The sequence below is a fragment of the Eptesicus fuscus genome, chromosome 9 (genome assembly GCF_027574615.1).
Source record: "Eptesicus fuscus isolate TK198812 chromosome 9, DD_ASM_mEF_20220401, whole genome shotgun sequence".
NCBI lineage: Eukaryota > Metazoa > Chordata > Mammalia > Chiroptera > Vespertilionidae > Eptesicus > Eptesicus fuscus.
The window spans coordinates 7079272-7105491 of NC_072481.1; the positions used below are offsets into that span (position 1 = coordinate 7079272).

The 26220-nt window shown below is 57.9% G+C and overlaps 1 protein-coding gene across 3 annotated transcripts in view; it reads right to left on the reverse strand.

Annotated features, from left to right (window-relative positions):
* The window catches only part of DHRS3 (dehydrogenase/reductase 3), a 40813-nt gene extending 17185 nt beyond the window's left edge, over positions 1 to 23628 (reverse strand). The window contains exons 1-2 of one of the 3 annotated variants that reach the window (XM_054721041.1): positions 23364 to 23628; positions 22471 to 22620 (exon numbers count right to left, since the gene is read on the reverse strand). In XM_054721041.1, the coding sequence (XP_054577016.1) occupies positions 22471 to 22620; positions 23364 to 23480 (267 nt within the window). In that variant the 5' untranslated portion in view covers positions 23481 to 23628. Of the gene's footprint in view, positions 1 to 22470; positions 22666 to 22793; positions 22824 to 23363 lie in introns of those variants that run through there. The other 2 variants (XM_054721042.1, XM_008151791.3) reach the window with 2 other exon arrangements.
* Positions 23629 to 26220: the final 2592 nt, after the last annotated feature.

Sequence of the window (26220 nt, forward strand, 5' to 3'; positions counted from 1 at the left end):
GAAATCACCAAAAATATATATTTTAAAAAAGACTGACGTTTGCCCTAACTGGTTTGGCTCAGTGGATAGAGCGTCGGCCTGTGGACTGAAAGGTTCCAGGTTCGATTCTGGTCAAGGGCATGTACCTTGGTTGTGGGCACATCCCCTGTAGGAGGTGTGCAGGAGGCAGCTGATCGATGTTTCTCTCTCATCGATGTTTCTAACTCTCTATCCCTCTCCCTTCCTCTCTGTAAAAAAATCAATAAAAAATGTATTAAAAAAAAAAAAAAAAAGACTGAAGTTTGCCTGCTGCCTGCTTGTTTTGTTTTGTTTCCCCGGAAGCTGTCTGTTTCTTAGCGCCTCCAGCTCTCACCGGGGGTGCCAACAAGCCTACCAGCCCTGCGTGCGAAGACAGCCCTTCAGAACCGATGACAGCGAAGACAGCCCTTCAGAACCGATGACAGCGGCCGGGTACCCCCCTGAGACCTTTCCGGACTTCCTAACCTTCCCCCTTTCCTCCTGGGAGCCGTTTCCAAACTCCGCCTGCCTCTGCCTGCATCTGCCCTTGGTGCAGCCGCAGGCCCACCACCTGTGGCCCCCACCACCTGTGGCCCCCCGCTCCCCTGGGAACCAGAGGTGACATCTCCTGGGCCTCTCTGTTAGGCTGCGCACACCCTCCCCTTCCTGTCCCTGCACAGCCGAGCTGCCCACGCCGCAGGCAGGCCTTTCCCACGCAGCCACGCGTGGTAGGCGCGCCCTGGCTTCGTCCCGTGGAGCCTGTGACGATGTCTGGTGGCCGCTGGCTCGGCTGCTGGAGAGGACTGTGCTGAAGGTCCTCAAATTAGATCTCCTCCCACAGGCCCCTGACCGCAGCCTGGAGCCGGACAGACTTCCTCCCGCGGACATCCAGCCTGGAGCCAGCCCCCGGGGAGCCACAGGAATAAGGCCCAGGCCAGCCCGTGCTCTGGGCCGCTGTACTCCACCCACAGGAGCCCGGTGACCCCGTCAGGGGACATGTCCATTCATCGCACAGGTAACCACGCGCACGCCAGTGACAAGCACTGGACAGCGAGGCGTCCGACGCCCAGGGGCGGAAGGAAGGCCGCCGTCCTGCGCCAGTGCGTGGTCCTGCTGACCAAGTGCCTGCTGAATGGTGACCAGGATGACCTTCCCCCCATGTGAGGATCCCGGGGTCTTCACAGGCTGACAGTGGGGGCAGGTGGGGAGGCGGGAATGGTGCGGACCGCAGATGTCCGGCCCTTTTCTCCCCCTGGACACCCTACTGCCCCCCATGAATTGTTTTCTCTCACCCTCCACCTGACCCGCCGGTTCGACCTCTGGAATCAGAAGCTGACCACTTCCCGCCTCCTCCGCGCTGTCTCTCTGGGCCCAGCCTGTCATCCCGCACCTGGACCACAGCAAAGGCCCAACCAGCTCTCCCTGCTTCACCCCCCGAGCCCCTGCCCCTGCCCAGCCTACTCTCAACACAGCGGCCACAGAGACCCTTCTAGAACGCAACTGTGGCCCTGCTCACAACTCCCAGTGACTCCCCATTTCACCCGGAGTGAAATCCAGTGTTTACCATCATCGCATGCCCCACCACCTGCCCTCAGCTCGCCCCCTCCCCGGCCTGGCTGGCTCGCACATCCCTCCGCAGGGGCCACGTCCCTCAGGGCCTTTGCACCAGCTCCTCTCTGTCCTCCTCCCACCCAGCGGCCCCCTTCCCACAGGTTCTGCTCATGTGCCTTTACCCGAGAGGCCTTCATGCAAAGGCCCCCCCTCACCCCAACAGACACTCGCTTCCCAACCCTGCCCTTGCCTTTCAAAAATAGTTTTTTATTCACAGACTTTATTTTTCAGAGCAGTTTTAAGGCCACAGCAAAACTGAGTGGAAGGTACGGAGATTGCCCACATGCTAGTAACCCTGGTCCGCACACAGGCACAGCCTCCCCCACCATCAACACGAGCCCCAGATGGTACATTTGTTACAACCCATGGCCCTACACCGACACGTCACTATCACCCAAGCCCAGACCTCACCCGGGCCACTCTGGGGGTTGCGCATCCTGTGCGTTTGGACAAATGCGTAATGACATGCGTAATGACACACTGCAGGATCCTACAGAGCAGTTCACGGCCCTAAAAACCCTGTGTTCTGCCTACTCATCCCTTCTTCCCACAGCCCCTGGCAGCCACTGATCTTTTTATTGTCTCCATAATTCTGCCTTTTCCAGAATGTCATGGAGTTGGAATCACACAGTTTGTAGCCTTTCCGGGTCGGCCTCTTTCACTTAGTCACAGGCATGGACTGAGGTTCCTTCCCTCCAGGTCTTTCCGTGGCCTGATAGCTCATTTCTTTGGAGCACCGAGTGAGTAACACCCCTTTGTCTGGAGGCCGCGGTTTATTTAGCCGCTCACTTACTGAAGGGCCACTCGGTGGCAAGTCTGGGCAGTTAGGCAGAGAGCTGCTGGGAACATCCGCGGGCATGTCCCTGCCCTTTGAGGCGCTTCCCGTGGCCGAGGCACAGGCCTCCCTCTGTGATGGACATCTCGTGTCCCCGAGGATAGAGGACACCCCCCTCAAAACCTCACACCATCATCGCCCGCCAAGAGCAGGTGCTCAGAGCGCAAGTGTGACAACTGGGCTAAGTCGGCACCTCCTCCCCCAGCGTGATTCCTGGGGCTCAGCTTGGTTCTGGGGCGGCTGGGAGCAGCCTCCAGGGGGACCTTCTGGAAGGCTGGCTCCGGGGAGAGCAGAGCCAACGTCTCATTTCCGGCCAGGAACCCAGGGGCTGGTGTCTCTTTCCACAAACACGAACTGCCCACGAGACTGGCCCGAGGGCTGTACCTCCTTCAGACTGCGCTTGGCAAAATACGGGGGTGGAGAAGCTCAGGTCAGAGTTCCTGGCTGATCCCCAGGACCTCTGTCCCAGTTCCTCCATCTGAGCCCTGGGTGGGAGAAGCCAGGGGAGCGGGAGGTGGGGGGGCCCCCACAGGGAGAGGAGAGCCGGCGTTTAGACCACTTTCCAGCAGGGGGCACTTCTTCAGTATTACCATCCTGAGAAATGGGACCATAGTCCAGCCCACGGGTGAGGCTGCGGCAGGAAGGTTCAAGGCAACACTTGAACCTGGACTCCAAAGGCAAGCTCCGTCACTACTCCCTCCCCCGCCTCATTGGCTCACGCACTCACTCACACAGGCACTCACGGCACTGCTGGAGGGAATAACCCACCCCGCCCTCCTGGAGTTTGCTTTCCTGTGTGTACGTGGAAGATGTGTGACGACAAACACAGGGCAGTTGACGATACAGTATAGAAAGGTGGCTCGTGGGGTGGGGAGTGTATTCAGATGGAGGCAGGGACCCGGAAAGCCTCTAAGGGAACATTTGGGCAGAGATCTGAGGGAAGTGAAGGAGGCAGCGATGCAGCCATTCCAGGCCGAGGGACCGGCCAGTGCAAAGGCCCTGGGGTGGGAATGAGTTTGGGGTGTTGGGGAGGAAGCCAAGTGGCTGAGCCGAATGGGAGAGAGGAGGTGGGAGGCTGTCACCATGGGTGGGGGGCTTGGAATTCTACTCCCAGTGATGGGCAGCCCTTCGGAGGGCTGGGAGCAGAGAAATAACAGCCTCTGCCTGGCATTTTGGAACCAGTCCTGGCTGCTGAAGTGAGGGGGGCCATGGGGGTGGGAACCAGGGGGGTGGAGGGGCCAGTTGGGAGCTGTGTGGCAGGTGACAGATGTGCGGATGGGGGGGGGGGGCACACTGGGGCGGAGGTGATGGAAAAGGGGCCTCAGGCTGCAGGGCTGGGCTGCCGGAGAGGAGGGCCCCAGGGTGGGGCCTGAGATCAGCAAGAAGGGCACTGAGGCCCCGAGCCGGCTCTCTAGGGAAGGACTCTGGCAAGCCCCAGGTGGGAGAAAGAGCGAGATCCTGCCTCCTGCCTCAGATCCCAGGTCCCTCCAGCTTCCAGAACACTCGGCTTAACCAGAGGGAGGGGGAGGGGGCCCGGCGGGGAAGCAGCTCCAGGTGGCCAGGGCGGCCTCCCCAGGCAGAGGTGCCTGGAGGCCCGCCAAGCAGGCCAGCTACCCACCTAGCGCCACTGGTAAACACACCAGTTTCCAATAACAAAGTGGCCGGCCACCCCAGCCCTGCCCCCGACGGCAATGAGCGGCCATCCCAGCCCTGCCTGCCCGCCCCCCACCCCCCTTTAAGGCAATGACTGGCCATCCCAGCCCTGCCCCCGACGGCGAAGAGCCGGCGCCTGCTCAGCCCCGCGCCGGGAGGCGAGCCTGCGCTCACATGATGGGGTGAGGGGGTGGCAGGAGGAGCCGCCGGGCGGGCGAAGCCTCCGCGGGGCTGGCAGGAGGCTCCAGGAAGCCTGTCGGAAGGAGGGCCCAGGGCGGGTGGAGGGCGGGGGCCGCGGGGGTCCCCAGAGGGGCCGGGGCGGGGCTGGGCTGGAGTCCTGGGTGGGGATTGGGCTGGAATCCCATTTGGCGATGGGAAAGGGATGGAAAGGGTAGGTAGCTGGGAAGAGGTGGGCGGGGCGTCTGGTAAGGGGGCCGAGGGACAGGGATTGGGCTGTGGGGAGGGATTAGAGGTGGGGAGGAGGCCAGGTCGGGATCTAGACGCAGATGGGGCGCGGGGGGGGGGGGGGGGGCGAAGGAGGGGGTAGAAAGGGCGCTGGTTTAGGGTTGGGGTTGGGGCGCGGATGGGAGGGCTGGGGGGGACAGTTTGGGGTGAGGACAGGGAAAGTGTCGGGTTGGGCGAGGACGGGCGGGGGGTCGGGCGTGGATGGCGGGGCGGGGCGGGAGAGGGGGGGCGCGGGTGGGGGTGAGCGGTCCCCTCCCGCGCAGGGACCGCCCTCGCTTCCTCCCTCCGGCGGAGCGGTAAACAAACGCGGTGATGTCACGGGCGCCGCTGACCTGCGGCTGAACCCGGAGCTGTAAATGAGATGCAAGGTGCCAGCAGCCCACGGCCCAGCAGCCTGCGAGCCACACACGCTCCGCCGCCGGCCTGAGGTTACCCCAGCTGCACACGCGGACAGGATGCTGCAAACGCCACCAGACATTGCAACACGCAGCCAGTCTGCTGGCCGCCGCGTGAACCGTCCCGCCGCCCTCCTCCGCCGCCCCCCTGGCGGGCACCAGCCCAGCTGGAGCAGGCCTCCCTCCTCCGGAGCACCCCGGGGGGCTGGCAGCTTCCACCCATCTGGGGTCAGCCTCTCCAAGAGGGACCGGTCCTGTGCCCCCGCAGGAGGCCTCCAAACCCGGGGCCTTCCGGGGGCAGCTTTGGGCTTTCTGCCCACCACACTGGGGAAGTGCCTGCCTTCCCACTCGGCTCTCTGGGAAGCTCGCTTCTCTTCAGAAGCCAATGCCGGAGGCCCTGCCCCTGGGCTTAAGCAGATGCCAAAGTGCCCCCCCAGCCACTCCCCCGCCCACCAAGCAGGGGGTCACCCTGTATCCCGGGATCTCCCAGAGCCTCCTGGACCGCACACCCTTGGCAGCCCCAGCGGTATCTGAACTGCCCCTGGGAATGGAGAGCAGCCGGGCTGGAGCCAGGCAGGCCAGCACTCGGCTCTGGAGTTGATTTGCTGTGTGACTTTTGGATGAGTCACTTGGCATCTCTGGGCTCCATCAGCTCCTCCTGGGAAGTGGGGAGAATCGAAAGTGGCCTCCGGATGCTGGTGTGCGGAAGGTCACAAGTGCAAGAAACCCTCACCAGGCTGCGAGGGTGAATCAAAGCCTCCCGTGCGGCCGGCAGTGAGCACACGGAGATGCTCGGAAAAGCGAAGGCAGGCTCTCTGCTCACCTACCTGCCTCCCACACGGGGCCTCTGGGCTCACTGGGAGAGCCTGGGGCTGGAGACATAGCGGTAAACAGTCCCCCGGGCCCACGGACCCCACACACTGGCTCCTCTACCTGGAACCCACCATCTCAGGTCCTTGTGGGGATGGGGAGAACATAGAAATGGCCCCAAGTCTTTAAAAAGCGCCCCAGGAATGCAGCAGGCACAGCTTCACACCAGAGCCAATACCAGCTTCCCTTTCACTGAAGTTAATATTTAAATTCCTCTCGTCACCCTGTTTTATTGTCTTTGGAGCACGCTGTCACTGTCTGAAATTTTTAGTCATTTGCTTGCTTGTTTCTTGTCTATTCCCCTCCCCCGACACACACACCTCTAGAAGGAGGCTCTCACCCCAGCACCTGGCTTGGTAATCAGGTCTCTGCGAGTATGGGAACGAATGAATGAAATCATTTTGTCTCCCCTGTGGAATGGGTGATAAGGCCCCCTGACGGGGACTTTGGAAGGGAAAAGTCTGTGGGTCCTCATGTGCAAGGCCCCATGGGGCAAAAGGAAGATTTGGGCCCCTGCTTCCAAAATTACTGAGAATTTTTCAAGGCGGCAACAGCAGGGCGCCTCTGAGCCAGCGTCCCGTGTGACTGCACAGGTCGGGAAGCCAGGATGCCGGCCCAGGTGATGACGCAGAGGGGGCTCCATAGCAATACGAGAGCGAATGCCCGGGCACGAGCCTCCACCCCTTCCCTGGGCAGCATTGTGCCACACACCCCAAAGGGAGGCTGACCGCAGCTGGCTAAGCAAGGGGTGCCTGCACACACACCCCTGCTCCCCCTGCAAAAGGCAAAAGCAGTCAGTACGAAAGCACGTTACGAGGAGGGGGAAGGTAATCACAGAGCACTGGTCGCCACGGAAGCACTGGCTCCGGAGCCTCCCGAGTGCTCCAGAGGACCCACAGCGCCTGCGCCTCCGTTCCACAATCCCCCAAACTCCCGAAGTCCTTTTGCCCCTTCATTTGACCCATGCATTTAGGCGAGTCCTCAAGGGGCCGTGGACCTGAGCTACGGGTCCATTTTAGAGACGAGACGCTGAGGTCCTGGAAATGTCAAGGGCACAGCCAGGAATCGGCTGAGCCAGGACCGCAATCCTGGCAACACTGTGGGAGCTGCGGCGGGGGGGGGGGGGGGGGGGGGGGGGGGGAATTTAGCTGTTGTTTTGGGAGAGGAAAGACAGACTTGCTTTTTATCAGGGTACCTCTTTCAGCATCCCCATCCTATCCCACCTGAGCTTCGGGGGTCCCGAGCTGGTGTGCCCCAGGGAGACCCTCCACTAACTATGCCCTGGCCTCCCGAGGACAAGCTTCACATGACTTGCAAGCTGTGCCAGGGTAACTGTCTCTCCTACAGCTATTGATTAGGAATCCTTTTCATCTCTGCTGATGAAGGTCAAATGCCACAGAATTGCCCCTTCCCTCTGGCTGGTGGCTGGCATCCACTATCGGCCTGGGGATCTGGGCCCAGGGGGTTGGGGGGGTTCAGGAAAAGCGATTGGGCATCGACACAGCAAATGGCCTGGTCAGCACATCCTACAAGGGCCGGATGTTGGGAACAAACCTGAATGGGCCTCGGCCCAGGAAGCCAGGTGGGCGGGGTTTCCCTTTGGCACCAGCCCTGCAGAGAGTGGCTTTCACTGGTCCAGAGACCCAGCCCTGCCCATCGGAGAACCAGGCTTTCCTCCCCTTCCTTTCAGCCGGCCTGGCCACGCGTCCTGTGCAAACCCTGCTGTGGCTCCCTAGCGTTCCCAAATCCAGTCCAAACTTCACGGCCACCAAGCTCTGCGAGGCCGGGCCCTGCCCATCTCCACTGCTCCGCACTCGCACTCTCGTTCTGGCCAGCCCCAACTCTGGGATCCCTCGAAGGGGTCCACCTCTCCCGACTCTCGTTTTCCAGACACGCTCTTCCCCTCTGCCTGGGATGTTTTCCTCCTGCCTCCACCGCACCCCCGATGCCTCTCCTTAGACCAGGCGTCCTCAAACTGCGGCCCGCGGGCCACATGCGGGTGTTTTTGCCGTTTTGTTTTTTACTTCAAAATAAGATCTGTGCAGTGTGCATAGGAATTTGTTCATAGTTTTTTTAAAAAACTATAGTCCGGCCCTCCCAACGGTCTGAGGGACAGTGAACTGGCCCCCTGTTTAAAAAGTTTGAGGACCCCTGCCTTGGACCCTAGTCCTAGCCATCGCCAGCCTTTCTTCCCCAGAAGCTAGACTGCCTGGATTCAAATCCCATGACTGTGTGTGTGCTGTGTGATGTTGGGCAGGTATTTAACCTCTCTGAGCCTCAGTTTCCTCATTTTTTAAACGGGGTCAGTAATAGTGCCCGCCTCATAGGGTTGCTCTGAGGACCTAATCAGATTATCCCTGTCAGTCACTTAGTGTGTAGGAAGAATTTTAATAATGATTCAAAGATCGGTGGGGGGAAGCGGGGGGGGGGGGTGGAAATGGGGATAACAGGGGAAGTATGTAATACTTTCAACAATAAAGATTTAATAATAAAAGATAAAAGAAACAAAGACCCATTGGAAGCCACGCCCTGTGCTCATACTTTGCCTGGTTTGCTCCGTCAAAGCGCCCACCACACCATAGTGTCACGGACGCCCCTGGTCCGTCTGCCCAGCGAGAGCGAGGACGGGCCCTGGACCCCGGTGCTTGTCCCTGCCCACCTGGTCCCTGTGCCTAGGAAAGGCCCTCACGCCCTTCCCGCCTCCCCTCCTCTCCCCATAGGAAGCCTTCCAGCTGACCCAGAGTTTTCCCTTCTCTGAGCAGCTGCCCACCCAGCTCGGGGTCAGTTAAAGTTTCCCGTTGCTGTTTTGCTCTCCAAGGGCAAACCCTCCCCGATGACGTCCTACTGCCCCAGTCACATTGCCAGATGCTCTGCAGCGGGGACGGGGCATCTTCCATCCCTGGTGACTCAGTCGCACCTGGAACAGAGCTGAGTGTTCAGCTGGTGCTCGGGGCAGATCCACGCAGCGTTTTCTGCGCGGCTGGCCTGCGTGGTCAGCAGTCTCCGGGAATCCTCCGGGGCCCTGGGAGGTGGGACTAGCACTGTCACTTTGGGCCAGGCTCAGAGAGAGTGGCCGGCAGAATAGTGGCCTTCCCCAAGGATGCCCACATCCTAATCCCCAGAACCTGGGAATATGTCACCCGACATGGGAAAGGGGGGTTAAGGTGGCAGGTGGAATTGCATTTGCTAATCAGTTGGCTTTAGAAGAGAAAAGTACCCTGGGTTCCCCAGGTGGGCCAGTGTAATCACAAGGGGCCTTAGCGATGGAGGAAGGAGACAGAAGAGGGGGGTTAGAGGGAGACGTGACTGTGGAAGCCGGGTCAGGGTGATGCAGCCTTGCTGGCTTTGAAATGGAGGAAGGGGCCATGAGCCAAGGAATGTGGGCGGCTGACAGAAGGTGGACAAGGCAGGGACACAGATTCTCCCCGAGAGCCTCCAGCACCTGTGACACCTTGGTTTTAGCCCCATGAAACCTGTGTCGGATTCTGACCTCCAGAACAGTAAGAGAATAAATGTGAGCCGTTGTCAGCCACTGAGTCCGTGGTCATGTGTTAGAGCAGCCACAGGAAGCTTATGGGAGAGGTCAGGCTTCCAGCCAGAGGAGCTGGGATGAAGACCCAGGCATGGCCCTGGCCTGGTGGCTCAGTTGGTTGGAGCATCGTCCCATCCACCAAAATTGTGGGTTCAATTCCTGCTCAGGGCACATACCTAGGTTTCGGGTTCGATCCGTGGTCAGGGTCCTTACAGGAGGCAACTGATGGATGTTTCTCACAGAGATCTCTCTCTCTCTCTCCCCTCCCCTTCCTTTTTCTCTAAAAAGCAATTAAAAAAATATCCTCAAGTGAGGATTAAAAATAAAAATAATGAAAAAGGAACCCACGCTGCTCCAAAGTCCGGGCTCTCAATGGCACAGCAGTCCTCGGTATTTAAAGCGAGCCCTTTCTGTCGTAGAGAAATGCCCCTGAGACGGCCGTAGCAGTGCACGCGGGGGCTGCCGTGGACAGTCAGAGCTGAGCCACAGCCCCACCACCATGGCCAACACGTGCTGAGCACACATTCTGTGCTCAGGGCCTTCCACACATTATCGCATTAGTCCTCATTTTACAGATGAAGACACAGGCTCAGAGAGGTCTAGTAACTTGCCCTGGGCCACTCAGCAAGTGAATAGAAAAGCCAGCATATGGACTTTGCTGACTCCTGAGCTCAAAATGTGAATCATCGTTCTATACTGGCTCCTTGAGGAAGACAAAAAGCAAAACAACGCGCACACACATAAACACACCTGTCAACACAAAGACTCAAGAGGTGGGCCCCCCAGATCAAGACAACGGATCTGCCAGCCGAGGGGGCGTGAGCCCTCAGAGGGCACACAGCGTGCCCCGTCCATGTTGCCCCTGTGCCCCTGGGGGCCTGGAGGACCCCACCCCTCTGCTGCGTGTTCACAGGGAAGTGGCCTGCAGAGGTGAGGGGAGACTCCCCCTCTTTGCCAAGTGAGATGTGAGGACATGGGATGTGGGAGCCAAGGATGGCCTGGCTCCACACGGGAGTGCCTGGCAGGACTGCCTGTCTGCAGGAAGGTCACGCTGCCCCCGGTCACGCCGGCCCCGGCTCCCCACGACCTGCCTCGGGGCCTGTGAGAGGTCAGGGCAGGCTGGGCCAGTGGGCTGGGCCAGTGGGCTGGGCTGGACCGTGTCCCCCTGGGTCCGAGGAGCTCTGAGGGACCCCGAGACTTCCTCCCACCTTGGAAGGGCCCTCGGCTCATCTGCCTGCAGCGGGAAAGGAGGGAGAGCCGGCTTCTCACACCCAGGGGACACCACCATGGATGGTGACTTAGCACACTTCCATTCTTTTTCTTCTCCTACCACCGTGGCCTGAAATCTAGACAAAAAACTACAAAGGAAGTCTGTTGACAACAGACTAGGCCACTTTGAGTGGCTGCCCATTTTGCCTCTTTGAACTACAAATTTCCTGAGGGCAAGGATGTTTCAGCTCAACTCTGAAAAGTTCATCTCATCTTTTTACCTGTGAGTGTCAGTCAATGACCTGACAAGGTCTGCAGGACTAGACCCGGGAGGACTAGCTCACAGGCAGGCATGAATCTCCTGGAAGTTCCCTCCTAAGGATTGGATTGGTCCTCCCACAAGAAGGAGGTCTGGACATCTGTCCCCAATCCCCTTTGCTCCTGGAACAGCACCCCAATTTTACCCACCAAAGCCTGCCTCCCCACTCTCAAACATAGTGGTTTGGCCGGGGCTGGTACACCCCTGGCTCAGAGACGAGCCTCTGACTCACAGCTGGCCAATCAATCATGGAACCATTACAAGTGACTTCTTCAGGCTGACGCAGTCCCAGCCGGGGAGACTCAATTCCGCGACCCTCTGGAACGGCAGGGCAGAGGACACCATTCTGTCCACTGGAATGGGAGCTGGGGGATTTAAGGCAGCAGGGACAGAGGTGAGCAGCCCCGTGGCAGAGAGGGCCTGCTGAAAGAGAGACCGAGTCCTGACAATACCATGCCCAGAGTGAGACCAACCAGGGGCCTCCAGCCACAGGAGTCAAGACACCAGGCTGAGGACACCTCCGGGCCCATCAGGAAGTCTGCAGCTCATGTCGTTTGACCCACTTAGACAGCCTGGCTGCAGGCACGCGCTGCACAGACTCTGCTCGGGGCTGTCAACACGGTCTATTCTGTTCCATAGAATGACCGAGAGGCAACAAAACTCACGGGTTCAAGAGCAGATGCCCTGGGTTCAAACCCTACTTGGTCACTTACTAGCTGTGTGATCTTAAGTTCGTGACCCTCAGCATCTTGACCAGTGAAACGAGGACGATAACAGTACCCAGTTACTGGAGGAAGTGAATGACTGTCAAGTACTCAGAATGGTTCCTGGCACGTAGTAGGTGCTCACTAAAAAATGGTCTCTAATTAGCCATGATGGATTGGTCATGCATTTGCTCAGACAGCAAACGATTATAAAGTGCCTACTGTGTGCCAGATGCTGTGCCAGGTGCCCAGGACACTCGGTAAGAGGACATGTCCCCTGTCCCTGAGGCTCTTACAATCTCTTGGGCAAGACAACAAGCAGCCACCAAGCGTGGTGAGCTGCCATGGTAACCCATGACTTTGACCTCACCACAGCCCAGCCCTGACCAGTTGAGCTACTTGGACGCAGCGATGAAAATGACTAATGCTCACACAGGGGAAGTTGGGAGGTGGTCAGGGGAGTGGGCAGCAGGGACAGAGCAGAGGCCCAGCCCTGGACCGGCCTCCACTCCTCGGCCACAGAAGGACCTGCACTGGACCAGGCCCTGCCCACGAAGAAAGAGGCCGTTGTCACCAGTCACCTCGACAGGCTGTGGCCCTCCCTGTGGGAGACGGATCCCCTCCCACTGATTGCTAGGGTCAAGAGCCGGCATTCCTGAGGCCTCTGTGGCACGGGCAGCATTCTCCCTTCCTCCCCGGGGAATCCCAGAAGCAGGGCGAGTCCGGCCAGCGGGTCTTTTGCCTTTTGCCCCTCGTGCCCAGCAGAGCACCTGGTTCAACGAGCAGAAGGTGCAGAGCCAGGGCTGCGGGTATCCACGGCCCCCCTGTCACGCACGGGGCGGAGCCATCATTTCTTGCCAGTGTTCTCCTGGTGACCTAGGAGTTTTACGTTATTTATCTCACTCCAAGTATCAGATGGGGCAAATAAAGCCCAGAGAGATCAAGTTACTTCTCCAAGGTCACACAGCAGGTCACTGGGAGGCCTCCTAGGATTTGTGGGATCAGGAACTGGTTCCCAGCAGCTCTGACCTGCACAAGGGCATGAGTGCTCTGGCAGGCGGGCTGGGCTCTGCCATTCAAAAGAGCGTGGTGGCTGTACCTATAGGCAGCCCCTGGCTTTGGGGCTGGGTGGCCCCGTCACATTTTCCCAAGGCTGGGAGCTGAATTTGGGCTGGGCCCCCGTGGGGAGGTTGTCTCAGGCCTGCTTGATAATTAGGGCTCCGCAGTGGGGCCCTGGCTGAGGGCTGAGCAGGGCCTGGGCTTCCGCATGCTTGGGGTGGGAGGGGGGCCCCCTTCCTGAGGGGCAAAGGCGCAAACTAAGAGGAGTCACTTCCATCCACCAGCTCCCTCACCTTGGAGTAAAGAGGCAAAGGTTAAGAACCCAGTGAGACGCCTCGGCAGATCCAAGTAAGGGAGAGGTGTCTGCAGTGATTTGCTAACACAGTGATTTTCCAGCCTATTCTTTCTTCTCTTTAAATCCACGGCATTCTTTAAAAACACACACACCATCTTACATGGAACGTAAGATTACATGGAACGGAAGCCAATCTAGTCCCATGGAGGTGGGGGCCCCTCAGAGCCCCACCTGCAGCCCCTCCCACAGGGTCCACCTTCCTGGAGCCCCTCGGAACACTGTTTGGAAATGTGGTTTTAAAACATCAACTGGTGCCCAGCTGGCGTGGCTCAGTGGTTGAGTGTCGACCTATGAACCAAAAGGTCATGGTTCGATTCCCGGGCAGGGCACATGCCCTGGTTTCTGGCTCGATCCCCAGTGTGGGGCGTGCAGGAGGCAGCCAATTGATAACTCTCTCTCCTCACTGATGTTTCTATCTCTCTCTCCCTCTCCTGTCCTCTCTGAAATCAATGAAATGAATGAATGAATGAATGAAACAGAACAAATAAACATCAGCTGGAGCTGGGGTCTGCCTTGGGGGCTGTTGGGGCGAGGATGGCCGAGTCTCTCGACAGGAGACAGTTATCCTTGAACACCCCCAGGGGTCCCTTTCAGTGTGGACAAAATGACCACATGGTTCATTGATCCAAATGCTTTCTAGCCCCTTCCCTGCAAGGCCACTGAAAGGGAATTCAAGGTCACCTTCCCTAAAGCAGGGGGTGGCAGTGGAGTCAGACAGGCTTGGGCTGGGTGGCCTTTGCTGGCATGAAGCACCACCAGGCCACAGATCTGCACTGTCCACCCCGGGCTTGGTCCTGGCTTCTGGGTTGCAAGACACCAGACAGTCCCCTGCCACTGACGTGAGCTCCAGTCCTGGACCTAGATCCAAACCGGAAGGAGTTAGACGGGTTTTGATCAGATCTAATCCAGGCCTTTTTAACCTGGAGTCTGAGATGGGCATGGGGGTGGGGCTGGGGGTCCCTTAAAAGTGTAAAAATGTGAATCTTTGTGCATTCTTCTTGGGGCATTTATACTTTCTTCAGATCCTTTAAGGCCTCTATAACCAGCAAAAGATAAAGACTTGCTGTAACCCCCTCAGTTGCCACCTCCTTCAAGAAGCCTTCTAAGGTTTCCCTTAATTTATAATGACTCTCCCTTCTCTGTCCTATCCCAGCTCTCGGATCACTTCAGAGGCTCCAGCTCAGTGACCTCGGGTCTAGCTGGAAGGAGCAGTGCTCACTCTTCCCTGAGAGCTGGCTCCTTGCAGGTTTGAGGTGCTACACTGTGGTCAAGTGAATGAAACCGGGCTGCTGCTGGTTTTCTGCTTATCAGTTACTTGTTTAAAGCAGAGCCCTGATAACCCATGACTACCTTAATCCCCTGGCAAGTATCCCAGTCATTGTATGCAAATACTGCTACTCAGTGGCTAAAACATTGTTTTTGTGAAAGTAATTTTAACGCCATCCTGTTGACTCCTGCTACTGCTTATCGGCCCTCTCCCCTCTCCGCAGAACCCTCTGTGCGCCAGGCCCCACTGTTCCACAGCTTGCCTCTTGACCTCTCCGTGACCCCGACCGGGGTAGGCAGCCGGCTGAGGTTATTTCTTCTGGCAAGAAAGGCCCTGGTTTTGAAGCTGGGAATCGGGGGTTCAAAGTCTAACACAGGCCAAGCATCCTGGGCAGCTCACTTCATCGGCGTCTTAGAACTGGGCTGTTGATCGTACCTGCCCTGGGCGTGCGCGACACAGTGAACATGTGAAAGCACGTACGGTCCTGTGGTCACATAGAGTACAGTCACATGTCGCACCCCAGTCGACACAGTATCCATCACGTATGGCACCACAGTCACGTGACTACTGTGGTCACTATGGCACTACAGCCACATGGAGTACCACTCGCACTCAGTACTACATACAGTCTCACATACAATACTACAGTCCCGTGTAGTACCACAGTCACACATGCTATGGTTGTCACATACGGGACTAGGGTCACCTAGAGTACGAGGAGCTCCAGGGTATGTGGGGGACGGCGAGGAGGCCGGTGTGGCATGAGCACAGAGAAGGAGGGGTGAGGAGGGTGTGGTGTGTGAGGGAGCCTGGTGGGGGTGGGGGAGCAGGATAGGGGATGGGGGGCAGGGAAGCGGGGGGGGGGGGGGGAGGGCACGTTCCTTCCTCAGACACTGGGGATATAGCAGTGAGCAGTGAAGACAAACATCCCCACCTAGAGCTGACAGTTCAGTGCGGGGCAGACAGACAATAAACAAGACACAAAATAGCCGGGTGGATCGCAGCAAACGGGAAGGAGAAAACAAAGGCGGCCAGGCCCACGGATGAGGCCACGCGGGAAAGGAGGGAGCGGGAGCCCAGGCACGGGTCTGCCGAGTGCCTGAATGAGTGCCGGAACCACTGGGGCCTCGCTTGTCCTGTCCGCTCTCTTCCTCAGACTCCAGACACGCACGCGTCTCCGTAACGCACCCTAAGGCCCTCACTGGTCCCCGGCGACAAGCGCACATTTGAGGTTCGCTTTCCTCCTCCTCGTTTGGCTCCAACTGCCTCCCGACCTGTGTGCTTCATCTGAATAACGGCTCACACATTTCCTTTCAGGTATCTTACACACGTGGGATATCCTTCCGACGGTGTCTTCCGCAGCCAACAAGGAGAACGCCTTATCACCTTCTAAGTGTGGTCCCGCTTTTGCCCAAAGACAAAGGAGAGGGTGCTGGGTCTGGAGCCCGCCCTGCACGGATGCCCAGAACGATGCTGGATTTGGGCGGCAGCAGGTTGGAACCAGGTCTTCGAGGACAAGTGGCAGTGATTGCAACCGCCAGGTCTCTTTCCAGGATAGAAAAGGAGGGCGAAGCCCAGCTGCATGGCTCAGTGGCTGAGCACTGACCTATGAATCAGGAGGTCACGGTCTGATTCCCGGTCGGGGCCTATGTCCGGGTTCTGGGCTTGATTCCCCAGTGTGGGCATGCAGAAGGCAGCCGATCAATGGTTCTCTCTCATCCTTGATGTTTCTCTCTCTCCCCCCCTCTCCCTTCCTCTCTGAAATCAATAAAAATATGTTATAAAAAATAGAAAAGGATAGCTGAGAGCGAACTTCTCATGAATAAGGTCGAGATGGTTTTCTCAGTGGTACCTCAAATAGTAAGAAGATGGAAATGAACCAGAAGTAACCAGCATGCCGAGGAGGTTGGGAGGGCTCTGTGCAGGGGCCCTGGGCTCAGAAAAGCTGGAAGTTCAGAAGCGCCTGGAGTGGGCTAGCTAGACCAAAGCAGGAACCGCGGCCTCCACCGCTGAGCCACGCCGGCCGGGCCTAAGCAGGACCTCTTGATTCAGGTTCGGTGTTACTGGGCCTAGGGAGCATTCTTCGAGGCCCAAATAGACAATTTGGCGATTTTAGGATAATAAACAGGAAGTTGTGCTCGTTGGAAAACCTAGGCCACTCATTACCTGGGAAGCTACAGGTTGAAAATATGAACATCTCCTCCAGGAGAAGAAATACATCCATGGCAGATGGTTACCTGGTGGCTGCTGGGCGGGGGCGGGGGGGGGGGTCTGTCCTACCCACCAAGGGTGTATTTTCTAACCGAGTTGCTTTTTCCATGAGATGAGCAGGCACGAGGACGAACTGCTTTTGCTGGAGTCCCTTCACAACTCAGGGAGCTTGGCCATCCGTTTCCTTCCTGGGATGGCCGATCCACACAGGAGAATTTTAGAGCGGGCTAGGATCTTAGTGGTCCTTGTGTCCCCTCTCACTTCACAGGTGTGTTTCTTAGCTGCAGCCGGAAGCAGGGTCTCAGCGGAGCCCAGTCTAGAACCTTCTGGCCTCTGGCCTCCCAGCCCAGGTGAGCCAGGCAGCAGGGGGCGTGACCCTAGAGGTGGCCGCTTTTGTTCCCCAGGGGAAGGAGGTGGGCAGACAGAGGGAGGTGTTTGTCCATTCAGGAGGCAGGCCGAATGGTAAGGCCCGTTGTCTGAAACCTCAGGACCAGATGCTACCTGCTAGGAGCCGAAAGGCTTTCCCCAGATGTGGCAGGTAGGAGGGGTAGCCCACCTCCTGCCAAATGGAAGCCTGGTACTTTTCCCAGAAATTCCCACCAAAGGCTGCATTTGGGGTGCGGATCGGGGAGGTGGCACCGCTATCTCCCAAGCCACCCATGCCCTTGTGACCTTCATCACATGCCAGTTGTTTTAGTGCAGAACTTTTGCCCCCATGACTCTGCTTCGTCCCATAAGATGACCTGTCTGAACCCCTCTCCTCTCTCTCCTTTTTCCTGTTCTCATCAGAACCGCCTAACGCTGAGTGTGAGGTACGAAGTCCCTGCTGACCTCCCAAGCTCTGCAATAGCTTCCTTCTTTGCCTTCTCCCTCCCTCCTTCAATTCCAGCCCGGAACACAGCCTTTGACCGGGTGGTTTCTTGTGCCTGGATCGCCCTTCTCACATCCCTTCTGGTTGACTCTTTTTAAAAAATATATATATGTATTTTTTTTTATTATTGATTTCAGAAAGGAAGGGAGAGGGAGAGAGAGAGAGAGATTGAAACATCAGTGATGAGAGAAAGTTGTTTATGGGGTGCCTCCTGCACACCCCACACTGAGATCGAGCCCGCAACCCAAGCGTATGCCCTGTCCAGGAATTGAACTGTGACCTTCTGGGTCATAGGTCAGGTGACCAGATCGTCCCACTTTTGGCGGGACAAAACCGATTTTTAACCATTTGTCCTGCGTCCCACGGCGTTTTAAAAAAGCCCCTATTTTAAAAAGATTCTTTCCAAAAATAGGGACTTTTTTAAAATGCCGTGGGACGCGGGACAAGCTGTTAAAAACCGGGATTGTCCCGCCAAAAGCGGGACGATCTGGTCACCTTAGTCATAGGTCAAGGCTCAACCACTGAACCACACCGGCTGGGCTGGCTGACCTTCTTCGAGGCTCACTCAAATGCCACTTCCTCCATGAAGCGTCCCCTGAGCCAGTTTAACAGCTCCACTGGGCCTCCTCTGTTTTGTGTCCCCTCAAAATTCATGTTTACCTGGCACCTCTGAACATGACCTTATTTGGAAACAGGGTGTTGACCTAGGAAACGTCCAAACCTGTAGAGCATTTTTTTTTTTTTTATGAGTTTATTTGAGGCAAACTGACAAGGGCCAGAAAGCAAAATCTTAACGAATTGAGAAGATGCTCTGGAGAATGGCCGTTTCGCAGCTCATTTTCCATTAGAATCCAAGGAGGAGACACAGGAGCGTGACCTGAAACCCAATGCTGGTCGGTGAGGGGGGCGGGAGAAAGCCACGGGGAGAGGGAATCCCTGGGATTGGATAAAAAGAAAAATGGAGAAACACGTACTTCTCTGACATCGCTGGGTGCGGGAGAGTTAGCAGTTAATCTTTACAGCGCACAGAGATGGTGGTCGGGGAGCAAGGGAACAGTGCAGGGTCTCTGGTCTCTGCTCTGGTGCTTACACGAGCCCTGAGGGGCCTGAAAAAGGAGATTCCACTGACAGTTCAAAGGTATGTTATCTTAGATGCAAAAGACAACAGACAGGCTCAGTTAAGGTAAAGACTGATCTTTGTCGAGGAAGCCACAGGCCCAGGATGTGACTACCACGATGACTCACTTTTCGTGAGGGGTTTTCATGTTCCGGTCATCCCGTGTGGTTACTTTCCGTCGGAGTTCGCAGGGCCTGCCATGCTGGCCTCCCCTGAGCTCATCAGGGTTAGCAGGTGGCCCCTTTTTCGTCCACTAAGGTCTTTGGAAAGGTAATTGGTTAAGGATCTCCAGGTGAGGTCATACCGAATTTAGTGTGTGCCCTAAACCCCATGAGTGTGTCCTTCTAAGGAGATGAGAGGACACAGACACACACAGAGCGACAAAGCAGACACCCCCGTGAAGACAGACGCAGAGACTGGAGAGAGACTGCCACCAGCCTAGGACACCACCCAGGAGCCACGAGGAGTCACCAGGGGCCGGAAGAGGCGAGGAAGGGTTGTCCCCTAGAGTCTCTGGAGCGGGTGGGGCTCTGCCAACACCTTGATTCCAGATCTGTGGCCCCCCGAGCTGTGGGAGAATGTGTTGCCACTGTTGTAAGCCACCAAGTTCGTGGCAATCTGTTATGGCGGCCACGGGAAACGAAGGCACGCCGTAATCTGCGTCTTGACTGTGAGCACCTGGCCGCGTCTCTCTGACTTCATTCATCTTTATTGTATCCAGCCCCTAACCTGGACCCAGCGCTGCACCAACGCTGGCAGACACTCAGCAGGCTTTGCTGAGGTCTCGCGAAGGCTGCCGTCCTGGGGCAGATGGGCCTGGGCCTGCCCCAGGGTCAGGAAGGAGAAGAGCATGCGATTTGCTGGATGGATGTGATGGAGAATGGGATTCACAGATCTCCATCAGAGGCTAGCTCATGGCTGGCTGCTTTAGGAGCAGGGCCAGAGACGCACACACCGTCAATTCCGTAGCAGCAAGGCAGATGCAATTGCGAGCCAGTTCTCACACCACCTCCCTGAGATGGGTCCCCGAGTCCCGGCTCTATCCCTCCTCGATGGGGCGCTCAGGCCCTGGTATATGGCTCCTGCCTCCGCAAGCCTGCCATCATGGCTCAGGCCTCTGGTCCAGCCACTTCCTCGTACTGGACCCAAGGCTGGAACAGCCACTGCAAATGCTTCCAAACAAACAGTCCACTTCTCCTCCTCCTCCCCCTCCTCCTGTAAAAACCATGTCAAGGTCAAAGACGTTGGAGGCTGGGCCAGCTGACTAGCTGGCCAGGAGCCTTTGGGGGGAAGAGGGATGGGCCCAAGCTCTATAAATGCTTTCATGGGAGGAACCCCAGGAGGACATGGAAAATAAAAAGGAAGAGCCTTCCCCTGAGAGACCCTAACCTTGCCTGGCCCTGCCGTGGCACCCTCGTACATGGGGGGGGACCTCTCTAATTCCTGGAGCCTTTGTGTCCCTTTAAGAAAAGCCCTTATTTGGGTCACCTTTACGGCCTAAGGCACACTACTGTCCACAAATATTGCCAAATCCTGTTTGACTCAAGGTCATTGTGTGAAACTGGATAGGCACTCGCCCCCAAAAGTAAATAGACCTTTCCTGGACCTGCTGGCTGTTTGCAGACTCGGCTCTTCCTCCTTTCTTTCTCTCTGGGCGCTTTTCCCCACCCCCCCAACCCCCCCACCCCCGCTGAGTCCAACCCACCCCAAATCCAAGCTGGAAGGGCTCTCAGAGGCATCCCCTCCTTCCACCAAAGGAGGCACAGCCATCTGCGGTTTGACACTACCACCTGTCTAACCTCGCTGCAGGCTGCAGGGGGCGCTGCCCTCCCAGCTCTCTCCAGCAGCTCCAGGACCTACCCAAGGCCCATGGTTCACATCACCCACCCCGCAGTCTCCTGGAAATTCCCCACTCCACCACACTTGTCCCTTGGTCCCCAAGTCCACTGGGCCCCCAAACACTCCTAGGTCTGGAGATGGTCCCAAGGCCCTCTCCCTGGGCCCAGATGGGCTCAGGCAAGATTCCAAATTTCCCACGGCGACAGTGTGACAGAGAGGGGACAGCTCATTCAAAAGTCGCTCCAGTAATTGGCCGGATAATTATGAGTTACAGGGAGCGTTCCTGGTCACCCCAACAGGTCTGGCGACTGAACTTAGGGTGAATGGCACTGGGAGTTTCGGGGGCCCCGTGGATCCTGTTTCTGGGGACCTGGCGCCACTTTAAGATACTTTCCATTGGCCCTGGTTCATTCCCTGGGAGAGAGGGTCCAACCCGAGTGAGGTGGGGTGCGGCTCCCAGCGTGTGAACTTGCAGGGCCCACTCTGCACGCTCCCCCCAACTCCTCCCCCAATGCCATAGACTTCTTTCAATTTAGGCTTGTTTATAGTCAGTCAAGTTTTTCCAGATTGACTCAAGGATTTCTTCGTGTGCCTCCTGCAGCCAGTTACAGGAGCAGCGAGAGACGCAGGACTGGGGCCAGCTGGGAGAGTCAGAAGAACGTTTCTGTGGGATGCAGACAGCTAAGGAATGACAATCACACGCGACTGTCCTCAACTCCACGTCCCCCTGCAAGGACGCCCTCCTCTCCCTCCTGAGCCCCTCCGCCAAGGGCCTGGGGAGCCCTTCCCCGGGGCATCGTCCCGAGGAAATGAAACTGCTGAGAACCAGTCTTACTTCTCCTTTTTCTGTGTGTCCAAGGGTTAAAAACACTCCCAAACTCCCCTTCCAACTGCAAGGTCAAGCAGCTGTCCAAACCACCCAAGGAGAAGCGGGAGCCCCGGACAGCAGACCCCGGCTCGCCGGGGCCAGGACGCCCCCGCCGGCCGGCGAGGGAAGAGTTAAATGGTGATCAGCTTTGGCTGATAGCTCAGGCTCCAAAGTTCAGTCCCAGTCCCAGCCACCCCCGAGGAATTGTAAATCTCGGGGCAGCATTTAACAAAACAAAAGCAACCTGGAATTACATGCAGGTTTGGTTTTCTACATATTTACTTAATCTCCCAGGTATGTGGCCCCCTGTCAGATCAGCTGGCTTTGCTGGCCCTTTCACCCCCCGCCCCCCCCTGGCTCTCAACAGTTTAAGTTTCAAACGAATTCCCTGTTTTTGCTCTTCCTCTTCACAGGGCTGGGTGAGTCAGCCTGGCTTGGGTTGGAGTTGGGTGACAGCCGGCTCACCCTCCCCGCTCCCCGGCACCAGGTCTGGGGAAACTGGAGGAAGAGGTGCTGGGACTACCAAAAAGTTACAGGCGGCGCTGGGAGGCAAGGATCCCCTCCCAGGCTGTTTTGGGGGGTGGGGTGGGGACAGGGCTGAAGGTAAGAACAAGGGCTCTTTATCAGCTGCCGTTCCCCGTCCCCCCCTCTCTCCAGATTTCCAAACACCTGGGCCTCCCAGCGCCTGTCAAGCCAGGCTAGACCATCAAAGACCACTTCCCCTTCTTTCAAACCCAAACCAAGTATCCTCTCTCTCGGTGCCTCCAGCGCCGCAGCCGCCCAGGTTGGGGCTGGGAAGCGGGTTGCCAAGGAAAATACGAAGCGCCAGCAAGCAGCCGCTGGCTCCCAGCTCTCCCCAGGAGCGCACACACCCTCCGCTCGCCGCGGCGGTGGCAAAGCGGGGAAGCGAGGAGGGGGGACGCAACACCTTCCCGGGGAGGGAGGAATGTGGGAAATGGGTGGGTCTCCCAAGTTTCGGGGTGGGGGCGAACAGCCAGCCAAGCCACGGATCCTACGGGAGCAGACCAGCTCGGGACCTGCCAATACCGACAGTCCGGGGCCCGGGAAATGTACAAGGTGAAACCGACTAGCTCAGCGTTCGCGGGTGGCGCAGAGAAGTCGGGCGGCGGGCGACTCTCAGGTCCCGGGCGCGGGTTCGGGCGGCGGCGGCGGCGGCGGCGGCGGCAGGTGGGCGCACCCCCCACCCCCCCCCGCACCCCCCACCCCGCCTCCGCTCCCGTGGTCCCGAGCAACTCCGGCCCCCACCCGCGGGCCTCGCCTCGCCCCCCATACCTTCCTGGCGCCGCGTTCTGCGAACTCGCGAGCGAGCTGGCGCCCGATGCCTCTGCCGCCGCCGGTGATGAGCACGTTCTCCCGAGACAGGTCCCGCAGCTTGGCGGGCAGCACCAGCCCGACGGCCGCCTTCGCCACCAGATAGATCATCTGGAGAGGGAACACCACCAACGCGCCCAGCCATTTCCACACCATCCTCCGCGCCGCGGAGCCGGGCAGGGCGGGGGGCGAAACTCCCCGAGCCGAACAAAACAGGAATTGAAAAAGAAAACACCTCCAAACAATAATAAATAAACGGAATGAGGGGCAGAGAGGCGTCCCACCTGGCCACGCTGGAAATCACCTCTTCCCAAGTGCAAAGCACCGGGTGAGAAAAAGAAAAAGAAAAAAAGAAAGAAAGAAAGAAAGAAAAAGCAAAGATAAATCCTCCTGGGGAGGAGAAAAAAGCGTCTCCGAAGGTTGGGACAGTGAGAGGGGTGGAGGGGAAGCCGGAGGTGGGAAGTTCTAACAAGAAGTTTCTTGCCCCGGCTGCCGTTTCGGCTGGGGAATTCGCAGGTAATGTTTACAGGCTGACAGAGGAGTTTAGGCAGAGGAAGGGGGGGGGGGGAAAGGGCACCAACCACCCGCGCGCACCCTGCTTCAGCCCCGCGGTTTCAAAGTGCAAGATGAAAAAAAAAAAAAAAAGCTGTTTCCAAATTGTAGCGCTTCCCCACCCCTTCTCCAGGAAGGAAAAAAAAAAAAAAGTGGGGGGAAAAGTGCTGGGAGCTCCCAATTTCAGCCCGCGAAAGGCTCCCGACTCATTGCTATTCTTGGGCTCAGGAAATTGCTTAAACGCGCTCTGATTGCCAGCAACGTGCAGCAGAAGTGGGGGGTCCGGGTGTCAGTTTCTTTACGTGCATGGCTCGCCCTCGCGCGCGCTCGCTCGCTCTCTCCGGCTCCCTCCCTCTCGCTTCCAGCCGCGGCTGGGAGTTGCCGCCCGATCCGGCTCCCTTTCTCTCCCTCGTTAGCATTTATTGCCTCCTTTTTGTCCTTTCCAACTTGGAGAGGGCCCGGGTGCGGAGCGCGCGTGGATCGGACACCCGGGTCTGCGCCGCCTTATTCATTCGCTCCTGGGGCGGCAGCGCGCGGAACTGGAGGGCGGCCGTTTTTCCCCCCATTTTTTTTTTTTTTTTAATACCCCATTAAGTCTGATTGACAGTTAAAGTTGGTCGGAGGCTTCACTCCCGTTCCTCTGACTGGCTGCCGCGGCTTCCCCTCCCCCTGCGCGGTCGCGGTCGCGGGGCGCGCGCGCGCGCGCGGGCGCGCACCCGGGTTCGCTCCGACGCGAGTCCTCCCGGGGCTGGCTCCCCTATTTGCAAGCCGGGGCTTGCCGGCGGTGCCTCTGAGAGCTCGCAGCTGTAACTCCAACGCGCTGGGACCGACTCCGGCGAACCGGCTCCCTCGTCGAGACATTCCTCCTGGTCCCGGACGCGGTCTCCCGGAGCGGGGGTGCCCGGGGACCAGGTGACTGCCCCCCGGCGTTCGGGGCAGGCCCGGGGGAGCTCGCGCATGCCTTGATCCAACCAGGTCGCCCAGGGTTTAGGTCAGGCCGCCCCCCAGCCTGCAGGTAGGACCAGGAAGCCACTCCCGACCTTTGCCCAGACGTCCTCTGTCTTCACTTAGCCTGCACTTTCCCAAGCTGCGCCGGGAGCCTCGCGCTGATGGGGGAAACAGCTGGGGAGCAGGGTTTTGCCGTGAGGAGAAAAGGTGGGCAGGGGAAGGAACTCTGCCCCCAAGGTGCCAATAAAATCCCCATAAGATTAGGTGGGAGCGTATTTATTGCTCATCTGGGCTCGAATTACCGTGACTGACAGCAATTTCCTTAATAACAAAAGCCTGTAAACAAAACGTCCTGAGCCAGTGCCCCCTGTGCCGCGCTGGCGGCGCCTTCTCTCCGTGGGTCTCCTTGGGCTGCCCTCGCTGGGCACCCACCCTGTAGCCTCCTGTCTTCCCCCAGGAAGCCCGTCGCCCCTGCTGGAGGGTGGGACCCAGCTCCGCCGAGCTGTCTGTTGCAGGAAGTCTGGGAGGTGACTCACTAAGCAGCAGCCCCAGTTAAAAGTGCTGATGGGACTTGCTTCCTGCTGCCCCCACGGGTCCAGGCCAGGAGGAGCGACAGGGGGAGCCAGGGAGCTGCCCTGCCATCTGGGGCAGCGGCTCTGCAGGCAGGTTTGTTCAGGCCTCCCCGCCCCACGTTCCCAGTGCCACCGCTGGAATCAGCTCGGCCAATGCTGAGGACCCTTTGAGGAAGTCTTTGTGAGCTAGGCTGATTTGGGGAGAGGTGGCTGGGGTTTACCTCCTCCTCCGCTGCAAAGACCCCCCAAGTTCCGGGGAGAAGTTCTGCAGGGGAGGATCTTCCAGGTGAACTGGGAAACTCTTAATCGAGAAGCAGCTGGGAGAGCTTGGGGGTGGGGTTGGATGAGAGACTCTCTGTCCTGCACGGAAAGCATACATGTGGAATCGAATGAACAAAAGAGGTCCAGAGACCTGTAAGCATGGAGCAGACTGACGGATCTCAGAGGGAAGGGGGGAGGGTGGGTGGAAGAGATTCACCAAAGAATTTCTATGCGTGTATGCATAGCTTTGGACACAGACAGTAGTCCAATGAAGGCCTGGGGTGGGGCAGGAGCCAGGTTGAGCGGGGCAAAAGGGTAAAAATGGGGGGGCATCTATAATACACTCAACAATAAAAATAAATTGTAAAAAAATGCTTATTTTCTGACTATCTCCCACTGACCATGCAATCTCCCACTGACAATTATCCCCATTTGCCAGGTTACCCTGCCAGGAAGTGCAGGAGGGAAGGATCCGAATCTAGACCCAATTTGTTTTCCCACCCACCCCATTCAGGCAGGAGGGAGGAGAGAGGGGCAGGATGAGGCTCCCTCCGGCCTCCATCCAACCCTCCAGAAGTATGACTGAAAGGCAGGCCGTTGCCTTCATCCAACTCCCAGGCCACGGCTCAAGTCAGCACTTGGTTAGAGTGATTGCCGCCTCCTACCTCGGAGGGAGGTCTGTAAAAATGGAAAAGGAATCCCAGCCCTGGAGAGCCGGGCCCTTCCTACCCGGCCATGCCTGGTGTCTGCCAGGCCTGCCAAGAAGACGACTCAGAAAGTCTGGAGCTGGAAGGGGTGCACTCAGCCTGGTCTCATCTGTTATCCTCGAGGCCACCTAGTGGCCGGGCTGTGATACTGCTCCGGCCTCCCGCCTCCCCCTTTTCTGCTAAACCCACCAAGCTATCCTTTTCCTTTCAGGCCTCAAAAGGCTCCTGAAGACCTTAGCCCCAGGGCCCCACACACCCACTGCTTTATGGGGAGACTGAGGCACAGAGTTGTTAAGTAACCCATACACACAGCAGCGTGCTCCCCTAAGGCCCCTGATCTCCAACCGGTTCGGACGCCAGACCAACCTGGTGACCTGAGTCCTACCTACATTTTCTCTGGGCGTGTGTCTGGGGGAGAAGGAGGTTGAGGACCCAAACTGACTTTAACTGTATCAGGCCTTGTGCACAGATTCGCACTTACTCTCCGTAACAGCCCAAGGGGGTGGGTGCCACTGTGCCATTTATGGGGAGGAAGCGGAGGCTCAGCAAATCTGAGGAACTCGTGCAAGGCCACGCGGGGTGCGCCTCTTACTTTTCCGACCATCAGGTTTGGGGTGAAATCAGAGTAAAAAGCAACGGCAGGCAATCCTAAAAGGAGCTGGGGTTGGACG